Raw genomic sequence first — 17,518 nt, forward strand, 5'->3', positions numbered from 1 at the left:
TCAGAACTGTCATACTGTCATACCCCTATAGATTCCTTTGGAAATCAGAGGTTGATTTCTTCATTTCTCTCTGCTTCCTTTTCCCCCTTACTTATTTTTTTTCCCCACACACAGCAAGCAGAATTTGTTTACAGCAGTAGTAGTTCGTTCATCTACTTTGATCACCAAAAATAGTTGTATGGTTGTCAATTTCCATCCACATATCCAACTCTGACATCAGGGCAGGCCAGGATATATAATGTTTTTTACCCTCATTAAGTGGATACAATAGTTGACTGATGACTTGGTTTTGGTAATTGGTAATTAGAAAATCATCATTTGTAATTACTCTTGACAGTTATTGATCATGTTGTATTGTAGAAGTAAGTTGTCCTTGGAGATCATCAACAGAATAAATCCACATAATGAATTATATTTAGACTTTGAAACCCTAGCTCAATACTTCTAATTATGGTTTTGTTTAGCTCAGTGAAGTTCACTGTTTTCATAAGGATTTAGCAGTATGTTATTTTACAAGTGTGGAATTGGCACTTTGGGAAACAGTTGTTTTAAAGGACAACCTTGTACAGAAGTCAGCAGCACTTTAATGTTGAACATTAGGTCTTACGTTCACTATATAGAAAGCTGCAAAATATCTAATATTGCAGTTTTTATTCATCAGTATTTCCAATATTGTCTTCCTGAGGATTTTTGCTTGAGTAAATTTCAGGATCAGAACCTCAAGTTACAGGAACCACAGATTGGAAATTTATAATATGTTTTTAGAATCTGTATCTTTATTGTCCTTATTTGTTTTTTTTTATTTATCTATGCAGGTTTACCTATGAAATTGCTCCTGTTTTTGTCCTCATGGAACAAATAACACTTCGAAAGATGAGGGAGATTATTGGATGGTCAAACAAAGATGGTGATGGAATATTCTCACCTGGTGAGTTTCTCTTCTCATTTTGATGGTTTGACTAAAACTTCAAAAGTTAAAATAAGCATAGGTTGTGTCTGAATAGTTACAATATCTGCAACACAAAGCAGATGTGAGTCAGATATTTAGAAGTAGAAATGCTTTGTTCAAACATCCCACAGAAAATTTGGGCAAAAAATTATCTCTGTGTATGGCTATGTACTATGGCTGGTCAGCATTTAAAACTTGACTGTGGGCTCTGGTGCATAGTTAGGCATTTAAACACCCCTTTTATGAGCTTCATTTCTGGAGGTGCTGAGCAACCACAACTTCTTTTGACTAGCAGTTCTCAAAAATCATGTATTGGTTTCTTTGGTGGTCAGCGAGGATTTGGGCTCACAGTCCACAGGAAAAGGTTATGATTGTCACTTTCTGGAACTCATTATCTGGGATATAATCTGATTGGATTCACAATATGATTCTAGCATAAAGACCAAGACAATGTGTCTTCCCATACAAGGAACATAAAGGCAGTGAGCAGTGACAGAAATGACTGATGATGAAACGTGTGAAGGTCCTGGGCCAATGTGTGGACCATGTGGCTGCCCAGCAGAACTTTTCTGGGTTTGGCATGAGGGAACACCATTCCGTTACAGAGCATAAAGAACAAAACCACCTCCTTTTGGAACAGCCCACATAAAGTGCACACTCCAAAAATACAGATCTTTCTGTGTTCTCATCAATGACAAAATTTCAGAGGAAGAAGAAACCTTCTTAGGTTTAGGGGTGAGACTGTTCTTATTAAAGCTTGAGATTTACACCAAAGAACTGAGCTAATTGTTCCAGGCTCTTTTTAGCAGCAAACCAAGGTAAACAGGTGCTTTCCCTGTATTCAAATTCTTCAAAATTAAGTGTGAAAGTAGATTAGCTGAATCATAGCCTGTGAGATGCCTCTTTTCCATAACTGACTGTGAGGGAGTTTAGAAGTAGCTCAGCTGTAGAAATCTACATTTATTCACCTACTTCTTTGTCTACAGTAAGATGGGATAAATCCATCCAATATGTGACATTTCTTCAATCAGACAATTTAATAAGTTCCTGTTGTTCTTGCTAACAAGAAGTTTATGCAAAAGCAGCACAATGAAATCTGAACTTTTTAGGAATGTATACAAAGTGATTGCAATTGAAAGAGATGGCATTTAGGAAATTCTGATTATCACTCTGGTTTTCTCAAGAGTCTGTCCTGTGCTATTTAGACAGATGCCAGTGCATTTCAGAGAAATGTTTTTTCGTAGTTCACTGCCACTTTCACTGCATTATGCAAATGAGACACAAATGTCTGTGGTATAATATGCTTTTTGTTTTCATTATCACTATTTTATTATTCATTTATTTGTTCATTCACAGGAGGAGCGATCTCCAACATGTACAGCATAATGGCTGCACGCTACAAGTATTTCCCTGAAGTTAAAACCAAAGGCATGGCTGCAGTCCCTAAATTGGTTCTCTTTACCTCAGAGCATGTGAGCTTAAAACACTGCATATTCTGCAATTCTTAATTTACTGGCATGTGTTGTGAAAATGCTTCGTCATTAAACAGCCACTCCATTTCATGTTCATTTGTTTGCTGCAGAGTCACTACTCAATAAAGAAAGCTGGAGCTGCACTTGGATTTGGAACAGACAATGTTATTTTGATAAAATGCAATGAAAGGTAGGATGAATACTAAAGTTTTGATAGATTAAATGTGTTCAGCTGTTAAATTTGTTTTATTTTGTTTAAGGGCTGATTCAGTACAGTGTGTCAAGTTGCTAATTGCCTGTTGAGAAAATCCTATTAAATTATTTCAACTGCAGCTATTATTTCCATATACATACTTTAACTTTCTGTTTCTGTGATAATTACAGAGGCAAAATAATACCAGCTGATTTGGAGGCAAAAATTCTGGAAGCAAAAGAAAAGGTTTGTGTTTTTAAAAATTAGTGCTTAAATGCTTGGCTTAGTAAAATTTCTTCTTCCTTTGAAGCCAGAATGTTAACATTAAAAAGAACATTATAATGATATAAATATAATAACAATATTTTTATATGCTTAATTATACATTCATGTATTGTTTACAGAATTATCTGTATGTCTTGGTAAGGTTTCCATTTTCTGTTTAAAACCAGAAGACTTTTAACTCTTGAACCACAACTGGAGTTCATGATTTTTAAAAATAACTTCCTGTTTGAAAATATATGGAAACAAGTATGGCAACACAAAATCTAAGCTACTTTTATCTAAACTTTTAAATTTAGTCAAACCCATTAAAGATTCTGCAGAGCTCTTAAAAAATCCTATATATTTTACATAGGTAGCATGTATATTTGTTAAATATAAAGAGTAAGCTTAAATTGTAGGCATTATCTGCTATTTCTTGAATCAATGCAATGGAAAAACCCATGAATTTTTAATAAAATAATCAAAGAGAAATCAACATTTTTTAAAAATTATTTCTTAACATTTGGGAACTCAATGAAATTGCAGTTCACATTTATTTTATCTGACTCAAAATTCTCTCTCTTTGATCTGATAGTTTCTCATTTATTGCTTTTGTTTCAGATCACCTCATTCTATTTTGTTTTGTTTATTAGTACATAAAGTCTAAAGGAACAATTTCAAGCCTTCAAATCATGACTCACAAATAGTATTTAATTAGTTTTTGTTTATACTGCTGTAAAATTCCCAAATTTACTTGAATATTGTTCATCTTCTACTACATTGTTTGAATATCCTCACTGAAAGAGATTAGACAAAATAATATTATTTATCCTCTAACTAGTTAATTTTGTGAAGTTACAAGAAAATAAATTAAAAAACCATTTTGCTTTTGCCATGTATTTGATTAGGTAGTTTCTACTGTTGCTTATGTTGGGCTTTCCAATGGGAAGAAAACCATTTTTACGTTACAAAACGAGACTACGTTTCTGGAATTATTTTCCCTTTTTTTTTTCTGAAAGTGTTTTCAATTTATATTTGACTTTTATTTTTTTTAATTGTAGGGATACGTTCCTCTTTTTGTAAATGCAACTGCAGGCACAACAGTATATGGAGCCTTTGATCCAATACAGGAGATTGCAGATATATGTGAAAAATACAACCTCTGGCTCCATGTAGATGTAAGTAACAAAAAAGTGCTGCTAGTCGGGCAAAAGAGGGTCTTAGTTTACACTGTTTTTTCTTGAATTAAAATATTTATTACTAGACCCTGAGTAAACTAAAATCTGTTGAGCTTTTTCAAAAAAAAAAGAGTTTTCTCTTTTTTTCTGTATTTTCCAGGCTGCCTGGGGGGGTGGACTTTTAATGTCCCGAAAGCACCGTCATAAATTGAATGGAATAGAAAGGTACTACACAGTGCTTCTTTGTAATACTGTTCTTAAAGTACTTTCATAAGGTACATGACATTTCAACAATTCATAAAAATATTACTTTGCTATATTAAGGAGTTTAAACACTAAATTAAACAATAGTGAGACAAAAGGGAAAGGTTCAGACTGGGGAGATGGAAACAATACTACAGAAGAGATCTGTGATGTACCATTGAGTGAGAGGTAAGTTTTCAGTAGATTTGAAAGTAGACAAGGATATTACTTGGCAAAAAAGAAGGCAGATTTTTCTATGCATAGCTTTGAAGGGATCATAAGTCTGGGAATGGATGGAGAAGTATTTGAAGAAAGAAATGAAGTGTGAGAGCTAGACAATCTCTGAAATGTAGGGCTTTGAGAATACCAGTGATAAATGAGGGATTCAGGGAAGGTGTTTGAGCATGAATACCCACAGTGGGAATTTGTAGAGGTTCTCTCCTGTAAGATATTTGCAGGTTTTCTGCAAAATAAAGAGTATTCATGAGTTTTCATGAGTGTTCTTAAATGGAACAGATACATAGATTTAGTCTTATATCAGTTTTATTTATACATACACACACAAATAGATAGTTGTATACAACAATGAGAGGAGTTATAGACTGAACTAGCAGCAATTTTCAGGGGCAAGTTTCTGTACCTTTAAGGCTTGAAAGGGCTATGATAGAGAGAGCTGCTATACTTCTGCTGTACCAGGGAGAAGATTGAGGTAATTTACAGAGGACAAAAAGGGTCCTAGATGGCACTTGTCTCAGGGCACAGGGGCCTGTGTGTTGGTTCCATGTGGGGGATTACATGAAACAAGCAGGAAGCTCTTGTTGAGGTCAGAGTGAAGTCTGCAGAAAAGAGCATGTGTGTACCCCCAGGTACAAAACCAGCTTACCAAGATGCCAAGTGAGACCAGAAGCCAGCCTTTGGCTGAAACAAATTTAAAGAGGCAAAGCATTTGTGTTGGCAATGACAGCAGAGTGAGTATGTGACCTTCCCAGTGGTTCTTAAAATCTTGACTCAGGAGTCACTCCAGGCTTAGTCTTTGGCACAGTTGTACCCATATCCAATGATGCCAAGTCTGTAGAAGATGCTATATGTATAATGCCATGGGTGTGTTGATCTCTAGATTTCCTCTGAAAGTGCTCTACCATAAAATGATGCCCATCTGAAAAAAAATCAGAAAAGCAATGAAGAATCAGAAACTTTAGATCTTTTCCATCATTGGAGGTATCAGCTTTCAGGGAAGCAAAAAAAATTTGAAGCAAGATCTATCCATGTACTTTTAAATTAGCATGAAACTGCTTCCTTGAGTCAGCTGTTCTGAATATGGGCACCATGTAAAATTGTAAAATGAGTACAGTGAGCACTGCTCTTCCTTAGGGAAAACAAGGTTTGGGCATCTTCACAGTAAGTAAAGAATAAGTACTGCATCAAGGATAGTCTATGGAAGGACTGGCAGCAAAACAGTGTGGCCTGTTCTGTCGCAAGGACAGCAGTGTGTGATGTGGGGTACTGTGAGGCAGCAGAATCCTATCAGCCTTTGCCCAGTCCAATTTACTTGTGACTCAAGGCAATATATCTAATATTAAGTCAGCACTGCAAAATAAATTTCTTAAGATACAGAGGTTTGGTCACAGGAGTTTGGCACACCCCTTTTGACTTGAGGTCAACCCTGAGGTGCTAATTAAGGCCATAATTTTAAGCAAATACAGAAAAACAGCAGGCTATAAAGCGTGAAATTATTTCTTTCCCAGACAGCTATACAGATTTCAAACATGGGATGGGGCCCACGTGTAAGGGGTAATTGCCTGTCGTGGGCCCCAGCTGGGGCCTGTTGCTAACACAGGTTGTACTTGGCCTGCTCGGGCACACTGGCATGGAGGACTGGCACACTGCCATGGCACAGAGCTGGGATTGCCTGTGGTAGGACAGCCCCTGGCTGGGGGCTGCACTGAGAGTGACAGCTTCATGTTAAAATAAACATAATGCTCCTTGTAAGGAATTACTTAAAATTGTCTTTGTTTCAAACTCTGAAAGTTTGAATGTGCTAAATGAATGTGCTAAACTGAAGGCATGGTGTTTTCAAAAGGAAATAAGTTGTTATATAAATTCCTTTTTCCTGATTGCTTCATCTGAACTATTAGTGAAGTTTTTCAAAAGATAATTGCCTCCTAGGTCTGAGCAATTTATCTGCTGGTTTGCACTGCATAAGCAGCCAGTGTTAGATGGTGAGATCACCAGGTACAGCACAAGCTGTGCTGTTCTACAGTCTAACCTAGCACATACAGGGCTTGGAATTGTATCTAGAAATCAGTGGTCCTCAGTCTGGGGAGAAGACATCACTGTGTTGCTCAAAACAGTGAGGGAGAAACTGTGGTTGTGTCTGTGTCCTCTGAGAGCAGGGTATGGAAGAGGAGGAAATACCTTTTAATTTTCTTTCAACCGCATTGTAAAAACACATGCATAGTCTGTGAAATACAATTATGTACTTTGCTTCTCTGGAACATGCAGTGAATCAAGGGGATGCTTGGTAATTAATTACTTGGGGTGAAAAGGTCAATGGATGTGCAACGTTGGCACATTTATTTCAGTGTCACCATTAAACTGTCTAGGATAGTATGTTAAAATACAGAACATCTGTTTGACTTGTAAATTAGGTGATCTTGTACATTGACTTGTTTTTGCATGTAAAAAATTTTAAGCTTTACACAGAGAATGGTAGGATAAGATGTAAAGTTTTAGAGCCTTTTAACAGTCCATGGGCTTGACAAGCAAGGGCTGTGGCTCTAACTGGGAAAGCAGGTAAGCATGCAGAACACCTTTTTATTTCCTTTCTATTTTTCCAGCAACTGTTCAGGAAAGAACTGTATTCTCCTACAATTCATATTAGTCCCTTACTTGTCTGACACCTCCACTTTCCCCATCAGTACCTTGAATTGATGGAACACATCAAGGGGTTTTGTTATTTTTCTCAGTGCTATTTCTAGAAGAGAACTCTTCTGGGGATGATGTTACCATACCAGCTAATCAGTCTGATATTAATTAGCTGGTATTAGTAATAATATAAAATAATCACAAGTCTGACGTTGCAATGTTAACATGAAAAAAGTTCCTTTCCTGGACAGCATAGCTGGGAAAGAAGACACTTAAGGCAGCATAAGACACTTAAGACCCATAGTATTATCATCAGGTCAAAACTCCGTATCTTTCCAGCTGAAAACAGAAAACAAAGGTGACTGCTTCAGATTAAGTTTCTGTTTTCCAGACCTAACTGAATGTATAATTTTTTTGCAGAGCCAACTCAGTCACTTGGAATCCACACAAGATGATGGGAGTGTTGTTACAATGTTCTGCCATTCTTGTCCGGGAGAAGGTCTGGCTTACATTTAATAATTAAATATTAAAAAAAAAAAGTAAATATCAAGCCCTATTTTTTAAGAGTGTACTGCAAAATCTGTTTAATTTCAAAACTTCTTTTGGAAAGAATAATTGTCTGGATTTACATTGTGTTTTGGAAGTTGTTTTATTTGTCCTGGGGGTATTGGCTTTTTTTAATCAAAGTTGTAGACAACATGGGTCAGATCCTCACTTATTGGATCTTTGCATATTCTGATAGCAGCAATAGAGCCATGCTACTGTGCTTCATCTGAGCACCTGCCCTGTTGTTTCTATGATACATTGAATATAGAACCTCAGTTTTACTACTTGGTCGCAGACTAAACTGCGTAAGAAAACAGCAAGTTTTTACCTTACATAGTAGTTTAAAAGTTTCCCAGTTCTGTTGAAAACATGCTGGTCTTATGACTCTACTGTTAGGGCTGGCATCTAGATTCTTAGTTGTCATCAATGAAAGGAAAACCTTGTGTCTTGTTTCTTTTAAGCAAAACATATTTTTATTAAATTATATAAAAAGAAAATTAGATCATACGTGTTATCATATGTGGATAGGACTAATGATGTTGTCCACTAACCTCTTGTATGACAATTGCTACTAGAAGCACTTAGTTGAAGAAGTAATCCCAGCGTGTAGAATTGGGATGGAAGTGTTGGAAGTTGCAGCCCTAGGTCTGCCATTGTTCTCCCACCCAATCCAGCTCTAAACTGAGGACTGCAGCATTTATTTCCCTTTGGAAACACATCTACTGAGGGGAAGCACAAGTCTTTGTTTAGTGGCATGCATACTTTTTGTGCCAGCTTTTGCATGATTTTGGCAAGAGTTTTTGTTCTCTATATGAGAACTTTGATAGATGTTTTTGTATTTGAGACACACTGATGTCATCAAGTTTCTTGCAAAAAACAGTTATAAATTCTAAAGGAAATGCACAGCATTTTAGAAACGTCATGTGTAAGAATTCTGTGTAACACACAGGAATTTGCTGCTCAGTGTTTCTGCCAGGCATTTTGCCAGTAGTCCCTAGATTTCTACTGGTCTGCGAACCATATTTAGTTACATGCAAAATAGGTCTGGTTTTTGTCATTTGTACTTTTACTTATCACTAATGTTAAGTGTCATAAAGCTGAACAATGTACAAAGTTGAAACCTTCAATTAAGTTTTTTCACTTCATTTTGTGTAGCGATCTGTTGCACTGAGAGACCACAGCTTTATTCTAGTGTGTAATTTAACAAATCATAAACGTAAGTTTAAAGAACATAGCCTTATAAATTGAAGTGGGTAAAGTTAATATGACAAATTAAGTATCCAAATTAATCTGTGCATGTTTTCTCAGGGGGGTGTTTGTGTAAAACCATATGGCTATTCAGAGACTTCTAAGAGAACCACCTTAGGTTATGAAATTAATTTTGTGGCTCAGGTTTACAAAACAAGGTCAGTATGTTATAATATGTCCTATCAAAGAACAATTCTCCTGTACATTTTTGAAATACATTTTTATACATTATTAATGTATAAAATACCAGGTAAGTCATATAAGTGGACATTTTTTTTGTTGTAGGGTATCCTTCAAGGCTGCAATCAAATGTGTGCAGGCTATCTCTTCCAGCCAGACAAACAGTATGATGTCTCCTATGACACTGGAGATAAGGCAATACAGTGTGGTCGACATGTAGACATTTTCAAATTCTGGTTGATGTGGAAAGCAAAGGTAAATAACAAAAGTTTAGCTCAAAAACCAGAAATGTATTTATTTAATTTCTAAGTGTCATGTAAGGGAATACTTCATTTTAACATAAATGTTTGTGTCATTACAATCTCTAAACACACAAACATCCAAGTATTAACTCAGAAAGGAGCTATGTGAATTGTAGAACAATGCTAGCTGTCCGTAAATTCAGATGGCAATTAGAAGAAATATTTGAGTCACTAGATGAGTCCTGCAGAAAAACCATTGAGTGCAGGGCACCAAAATGATCTCTTGTTGTGATGCTCTACACTTGCATATGTATTTTATGGCAGATTACTTGTAACAGCAGAGCAGCCTTGATAACTTACAAGGGTCCTTTGAACATGACATTACAATGCAAAGATTTTATAAGCACCTTTTTAACCTAAAACAAAGCCTTTTCCCGAGGAAGCATTGCCCAAGTGATGATTCCACAGTTGATTACATGGTACTACTGTGGTATGCCTGGATGGCTGAATGTAAGCACAGCTTTTGTCCAGGCTTACATGTTCACAAGATGAGGGTTCATGTAGTCAAGAAAACACATTCCATTTTTATTGCTTTATCTGCAGTCATCTCATTACTGTTATTCTTCATCTTCTGCTGGCAAAATGGGAATTCAGTTGGGCAACTTGTTCAGAGTCTAATTTTTATAATAAAATTGATATTCAATCTAATTATAAACTCTAAAATCATAAACCAATTTTCACTTTGGGAGAAAATGCTTGCTTCTTCATTCATGTACAAAGTGTACTTAAAAGAAACCCCAACTATTCATTATCAATATTCATGTATTTTTTTCTGGGATTATGACCTTGACAAGATATCGGTGGGTAGGCAAGTGACTTCTAGTAAACATATTGCAGACTTTTGCTTGCTGATTAAATGCACAGTTCTAGCAAACTGTTCAGAGGAATTATTTTACTTCCCAATTCTTACATTTTCAACTGAGTTCCCATTCCAAGTTTCTGGTCTTTCAGGAGCAGCTGTGAAGCCAGGGCATGATGTCCATAATATTTTTGGAAACCCAAAAAATGCAAAAGACCTAAAATAATCTACTAAAAATGGTGAAAGTCCTTGTTATTTTCATAATAAATTCTCTTAAAATGAGACAAACCAAATAGTGACTTACAATTGGGACACCTTTAGCCACTTTTTTATTGTTGATTAATGCTACTTTTAAGTTACAAGAAATAATTCTGCTAAATGTTTTCTGCCTGAAAATATTTAAAAGTGAAATCTATCTGAAAAGGTGATTGCATCAGAGCAGAAAAAAAATTGTCCATAGAATTAATACCTATTTTCTTATCAAAATAGGGTACAGTAGGATTTGAAAATCAGATCAATAAATGCCTGGAGCTGGCAGAATATCTCTACACTAAAATCAAAAACAGAGAAGAATTTGAGATGGTTTTTGAAGGGGAGGTAAGTTTTCTTTCACATATGTATGAGCCAAATCTATCTTCATGATTCTTACAGTTCTTCAGGACAGCTATGTGAAACTCTTCTGATTGTCTAAAGAACTATTTGTCTATTGGCATCTGAGTAGGTTTTTGTTTTTTGTTTTTTGTTTTTTTTTTGTCAAATACATGTGGTTTTGTATCATAAATGTCAGGTTTATCTCCTCTTCTGCAGAGGCCTTCTCAGTTTAGGGCATGAAGATTTCCTTAATACAACCTACTCATACTGAGATTATTCCATACATAACTGAGAATCTGCTATTTTTACTGTATATTCTTTTGCTAGTGCCAGTACATAAACCTTTGGATCATAGTATAAACTTCATTTCCCCCTTTGCTAAGGAAAGGAAAATTGGGTTGCCCTTGCTGTGATCCTGAAAAACAGTTACTCATAGAACTGCACAAGGGTGAAAATCATTTGCACTTCATTAGCAACCTAAATATTGCAAATGGGACAATGGGAACCTAAGGCAGCAGAGGCAAGCAGCAGTACTGTAATCAATTTGTGTCTGTTTAACATGCAGGACTAGGAAAGTTAATATTATATTTTGTCTTTCATGTCTGTGATAAAATATGCTACTCACTAGCCTTTAGTGTGGGACTGATCTGTATAATTTTTTTTAATGGATGCATATGTTTGGTTCTTTTTGCAGCCAGAGCATACAAATGTATGTTTTTGGTACATTCCTCCAAGTCTCAGGGGCATGCCAGACTCTGATGAGAGAAGAGAAAAGTTACACAGGGTAAGTGTTTCTGGTTAAATGTAAAAAGATAATTCCAAATTCTGAGACGTCAGTTCTCCATTGCTTGTTATGACCTTGATATTTGTTCACTTTTGTCTCCTATTTATATTGATGCTCAAGTCATGTTTTCCCTATAGAACCAGATTCAGAACATATTCAGCTATTCTGTGATCACAAGTGCTACAAGCCTTTAAAATGTAGCTAGGCCTACAGACATCAGAGTCTCCTTTGAATAGGACAGCTTATCCACAAGAGAAACAGAAGGGTAATTGTTTGAAAATGCTTGGAGAGGTAAAGGACATGAAAACCTGTACGTTCCTTCTCAGGTATTTGTTTTGATTTTAAATGCCCAATGCATTAATACATTTCAATGAAAATCAATACCCTTTGGAGGACTTTGGGTTACATTTATTTGAAGTGGTAGAGGAAAGTGAAGGCATCATAGAAGCACCACCAGAAAAGTTATAATGTTACTCAGGACTTGATGGAAGCAAAGTACAGTAATTTTGTAGTAGTGTTTTAGACAGAAGTGGAAAGAAATACATTCAGGAGACAAAAGAATGATATCACAGTGTCAAAAATAATTGTTCTTTTGTGTCTGAGTGTGTGTGTTAAGGAAGGGAGAAGGAAGAGCAAACTTGGGAGATTTTGTAGAGGATTTAATGACTGTAGCACAATGGGAAAAGAGAATAGAAGAGAATAGAAATTCCTGGGTCAAGCCAGTCCCATGTTAGAGGAAGAAATGGCTAAAAAAAGAGAGAATAGAGGAAGATAGGGGTAAGAAGTAAGAAACAGCAAGAGGGATGAAATATTTTATTTAACCCTGCAAAATGTTAGAGGACATCATAAAGCATTCTACAAAATTAAAAGAGCCAGACATCTGACCTTGCCTGGCAAAGAGTAGAGCAGGAGAATGAAGGTCAGGATGGAAAAACTGGGTTTAGTCAATACCAAATACTAAGACTGTCAGAACATTATTTCTTGTAAATTAAACCAAAGAAGTGAGATTGTGGTAAATGCACAGTAGTGCAAAACTACTGGAAGGTTTCCCTGGCTTATGCTAACAAAAAATATTCTTTATGACATAGATCTTGTTGAAAAATGTCCACTGTTGTCTTCACATATAAAATGCTTCAAGAATACATCATATTCTCATGGAAAACATCCACTACCCTCAAGAAAGTCTGGAGTGGACATTTTTACAGAAGCACAAAATGTTTCATTGTGACAAAATCTTCAGCACAAAGAAATGAGATCTACATTTAATATATAAAATTATTATATAGTGAATACTCTGAGATACTATTAATTTGAAAATCAAAAAGATGGAAATTATTGTTGTCAATTTTCATTTAAATATCCAATCTTACATATTTAGTTTTTCAAGCTTTTTCTTGTTACATACATTTTTTATTAAAACAAATGTCTGTCAATTTACTTTTTCTGTGTTAAGAAATGCCGTGATATACAAGGAAAGAATAATTTTTTCTTCTCTCTTTGTCTCTCTCTCTTTTTTTTTTTTTTTATGATCTCTCTCTTTTTTTTTTTTTATGCTAAAGGTGGCACCGAAAATCAAGGCATTGATGATGGAGTCAGGTACCACCATGGTTGGATATCAGCCTCAGGGCGATAAAGTCAACTTCTTCCGAATGGTCATCTCAAACCCAGCAGCAACTAAGTCTGACATTGACTTCCTCATTGAGGAAATCGAGAGACTGGGGCAGGAGCTGTAGTGGTTGAATTATTTATTTATTGAATTAATTATTTTCCAGCACTGGCTATTTTTTAAACCCAGTTCTGCAGAACATGTTTAAAGGAAATTCTCTCTCTGTAAGTTCCAATCTCCTAAGACATCCTTAAACAAAACAACTATAGACTACTGAAATATATATGTATTGGTAAATCATATTATTGAGGGAAAATGTATTATCTTGAAGTTGAAGTACTATTGACTCTTACATTGGTCTTGTTTATTGTAGACAGCAGAAAATTAATAGGTATTAAAATAGCAAATTAAGAACTCTGCACAGTATATATGTACAGTATAAATAAATATATATAATTATATATATACATACATACATATATATATATATATATAAAGTGGTTATAAACTTAGATCAAAGCCACAGCATGTTTTCCACTTTAAGAAAATTAAGTTTTCCTTCAACAACTTTGATGTGGATAATGTGCTACAAGTTTTTCTGCCAGACAGAAATAGACATATAGAAACATTTCTAAAATGTAGATTCTTAGGAGCTAAAGAAAATGTATAACAGTATTCTATCTTATTGTTGGTGCTTTTCTCACATACAAAACAGCAATCTCTAAGAGCACCTTTGAGTAAAATAGTTGTATTAGCCCTTTAGTGTCAAATCAGGGGATGACAGTAGCAGAGTCATTGTAACAGGTATATTGCTGTATTTTTAGAGGTTAATTTGTGTAGATTGTGTATATTATTGTTAAATTTCTTTGTGTAAAAGGATTTAAATGTAATAGTTTTACAGCAAGATAACTGTTTAATTGTAGGTATCTGAAATATTTGCTTATTTATATGCAGAGATTTACCATGCTGAAGAGTTGTCTTGTATTTTCTTCTGTTTGTAATGTAACCTATTTATATATTATTGAAGCTCTAAATAATGTTTATGGTATTTTAGTGTCTTTGTGAGCCAAAGAAAAAATACAAAAATATTAGTTGGCACTTTTGTTTAAATCCTAGTGCCCTTAAAGTAATAACTTACAGATAATTTTCCTGAAGATAAGGAATTCTGACACTGTGTATAGACTATCAAATTATGGGATCCCTTTAATCTATTAGAATTATTAGAAATTTCAGTTTTATTTATTGTAATGTCAGACTGTTCAGTGTTCTGAATGCTTTTGTAGTGAGTATTGATTGCTAACCAAGGCCCCTGTTTTTGAGTTTTATTTCAGAACTGGCCTCTGGCCATTTTAACTAAATTCTGTGGGAGTTTTAACCAGCATCATTCTTTTAGTGAAATGGAATTCACTATCTATTTGGAGTTTATAAAATAAATAAAACCAAAAGTAAACTTAGTATCTTTTAATACAGCTAGCTTGTCCCAATAATTTCAACTGGTTAGTCTTTTCAAAGTATAGACACCAGATTCATCTGCAGCTTGATCAATCTTAATCATTAGATAATCAGTATTACTGAATGGAAAAGTCCATACTGGAAACAGAATAGTGGAACAAAATGGAGATTCAATAATCCTCTGTTCACTGAGTTAGTGTCATGGTGATAAATGGAATATGCTAATTTCAAGTGTTTTCATATGTGATTCTTTGCAAAGCAGTCATTAATTGCTTTTTCCCCCTCCACTTCCATAATAAAACTGAATTATTTTAGAAACTTTCAGTGAAATACAGTCATGCCACGCAGTTTTTGCAGCCTCTCTGGCCCCTGTCAGTCCTGTGGAAGGACACCTAGAGGCAAGAGAGATTTCCATCCTGCAGGTCCCACTGGCTGTCTTTTGAGGATAGTGTCTCATATTTGTGGCTGTGTTAGCACAGAGAGAAGGAAGCAGCTTTTATGGTAAATGCTGTATCCTACAGCACATCCTTTCCAGCTTTTCCTAGGACTCTTGCTTATTCCTCTTTCATAACCTTCTGTAAAATCTTCAAATGGAGTTGAACCTAAAAATTATAGTAAATTTGTCGCTGACCTTTAGATTTCTGAGTATGACTTTCTAAATAGATCTGTATTGTTACTTCATATCATTAAACCCCCTAGTAATCTTATCAATAGAGTATTTCTTTAATTAGATTTTTTTTCAAGACAGTGTAGTTGGTTTCTTGCCTTCTTGATCTTAAACCTCAATCTTACTCAATCATAAGCCTACTGTATTACTGTGTGTTCAATACTTGACATTTCCTGATGTAAACATCCATGCTGAGGCCTGCAGTACAGATGTAGTTGGCATAAACATTGACTTAAGTTCTAACTTCCATAATATTGAATACCATTCTTTATAGATACCAGCTATTCATCAAAACTAGAAGACCTCTCGTTGAGAGCAGTTCTTAGAGTACACAAAGAAGTTTGTTTTGAAGAATCACGTCACATTTTTATTTTAGACTTCTGTCTGAAATCTGGTTTCAGTTTTACTTTATTCAAAGGGGAGCTACAGAAGATTGAAAAAATTCTTTCAGTCCTTCTTGTTTATGAGAAACAATATGAACTAATATAATTAATCCGAGGATGTATAACTGGTGACTTAGCTTCACTAGAGGATTTTATGTCTTCCACACAAACACCATGGGTCTTATGATTTGCACCAGTTCCTAGGTGATTTCCTCCACCTCCCTTGTCAATAACTGTATTACTAAAGCTCTAACTTCCCCTCAGTCCTCTAAACTTAGTATTTTAACCTCATGATCTGTATCCAGATCACCATTTTAATATTCTAATAATAGTTTAATGTATCTGAGATGTTAATTCTCCTTGAAGCATATAATGAGGTGAAGAGAACCATCTTCATCCTGATCATGAAGCTGTAGGCAGGACCATAATGCAGCTGACTGGCATTCATACAGCAAGTTCCTGTTCTGCGACGTAGTCAGAGACAGATCTAAAACTCCTCGAAGCATATATAATATTTTGCTCACTACAATTTCTGCTTCTTCCTTTAATGGAGTATCTTGTTTTTTGAAGGTCAAAGTATCAAAAGTTCTTCCTATTGCCTTTGATGGTTTGCAGCTAAGTGGGAATAATGGAGCTCCTCCTGCTTGTTTTGGAAGCAAGACAGTCAATGCATAGGTGTTGTCTCTAAAGATACCCTCTGCATTTATCTTGATTTTCTGCAGTATTGTGTCTTGACACAGATGACCACAATTAGATTTTTGCCAAGATTTTGATACTAATACCAGATTCTGGGGTGTTTTCCTATTACATATACATTATCCTGTGTTCAGCAGGCACCGTGCTCGTATTAATTTCTGACTTGATTAACTGATTTTAACAGAGCAGCTATAGTCATTAGTGAGAAAATTAATCTTTTTTCTTATTAGGTCGTTTCCATCTGAGTAATATGCCACAGCTTCTCAGACTAATGCTAACCTGGAACTTTCCTTCTTTAAATCCATATACTATTGACTGTGAGAGATTAGGATGTATGGATATACAGGAGTATTGACTAATGTATACCATTTTAATTCCAGGTGAGCAAGTTTGTTTTTCTGAGGTTTAAAATACACTCTGAGGTAGCAATTTTGCTTTTAAAATCACAGGGAAAACCACTGTAACTTTGCATGAGTGAATTCAGATCAATTAAACAATAGGCAAGATCTTAGCTGAACAGGTAGCTGCAGTGCTTATGAACTGATATAATTTATTTGGAAAAGACTGACCAGTGGGTAAAAATTAAGAGCAGCTGGTCATTTTGAATGAGAAAAATTGTGATTGTGTCATTAAAGGTAATTTTTAGAGAAGATAGATTATCCCATTCATGGCAGACAGTCAGAAGCAGGGGCCTTGGGAATAATCCAGAATTTTAAAATCATCATGGAGTTAGCTCATAATCTGTTTTTTGAATGGTGAAAACATGAAGAGATTTTTTAAACAGAATCTCTCTTTTGTGGTTTAAGAAATGTTGAAGTTATAAAGAAGTTATGCAATGCAGTTTTAATTTTTCAATAAAAGTTTATCTTAAAAATTGCTAATTTTTCTCAGATAATTTTTGTGAGATCTTTTGTTTCTCAAAGAATATGAGACAAAAGCCATGAAACATTATCCCTCACCTTAAAAATAGTAAGGCAAATATTAAGGCAACTATTTAATTTTAATTGTGATTAAATGTGAGCTGGTACCAACAGAGACTGAGGAAAAACCACAAGCACAGAACCTTGGTCAGTTTGGACAGGATTTTTGAGACACCAGTA

General features: G+C 35.1%; 1 protein-coding gene across 1 annotated transcript in view; it reads left to right on the forward strand.

Annotated features, from left to right (window-relative positions):
- Nucleotides 1-17,299, forward strand: part of GAD1 (glutamate decarboxylase 1) — a 33,674-nt gene extending 16,375 nt beyond the window's left edge. The window contains exons 7-17 of the mRNA XM_021534786.4: nucleotides 816-928; nucleotides 2,306-2,421; nucleotides 2,532-2,611; nucleotides 2,806-2,860; nucleotides 3,940-4,056; nucleotides 4,217-4,281; nucleotides 7,585-7,663; nucleotides 9,244-9,393; nucleotides 10,729-10,836; nucleotides 11,525-11,614; nucleotides 13,174-17,299. Coding sequence (XP_021390461.1) covers nucleotides 816-928; nucleotides 2,306-2,421; nucleotides 2,532-2,611; nucleotides 2,806-2,860; nucleotides 3,940-4,056; nucleotides 4,217-4,281; nucleotides 7,585-7,663; nucleotides 9,244-9,393; nucleotides 10,729-10,836; nucleotides 11,525-11,614; nucleotides 13,174-13,347 — 1,147 coding nt within the window. The 3' untranslated portion in view covers nucleotides 13,348-17,299. The remainder of the gene's footprint in view (nucleotides 1-815; nucleotides 929-2,305; nucleotides 2,422-2,531; nucleotides 2,612-2,805; nucleotides 2,861-3,939; nucleotides 4,057-4,216; nucleotides 4,282-7,584; nucleotides 7,664-9,243; nucleotides 9,394-10,728; nucleotides 10,837-11,524; nucleotides 11,615-13,173) is intronic.
- The last annotated feature ends 219 nt before the right edge of the window (nucleotides 17,300-17,518 follow it).

The sequence above is a fragment of the Lonchura striata genome, chromosome 7 (genome assembly GCF_050655825.1).
Source record: "Lonchura striata isolate lonStrDom1 chromosome 7, ASM5065582v1, whole genome shotgun sequence".
Taxonomy (NCBI): Eukaryota; Metazoa; Chordata; class Aves; order Passeriformes; family Estrildidae; genus Lonchura; species Lonchura striata.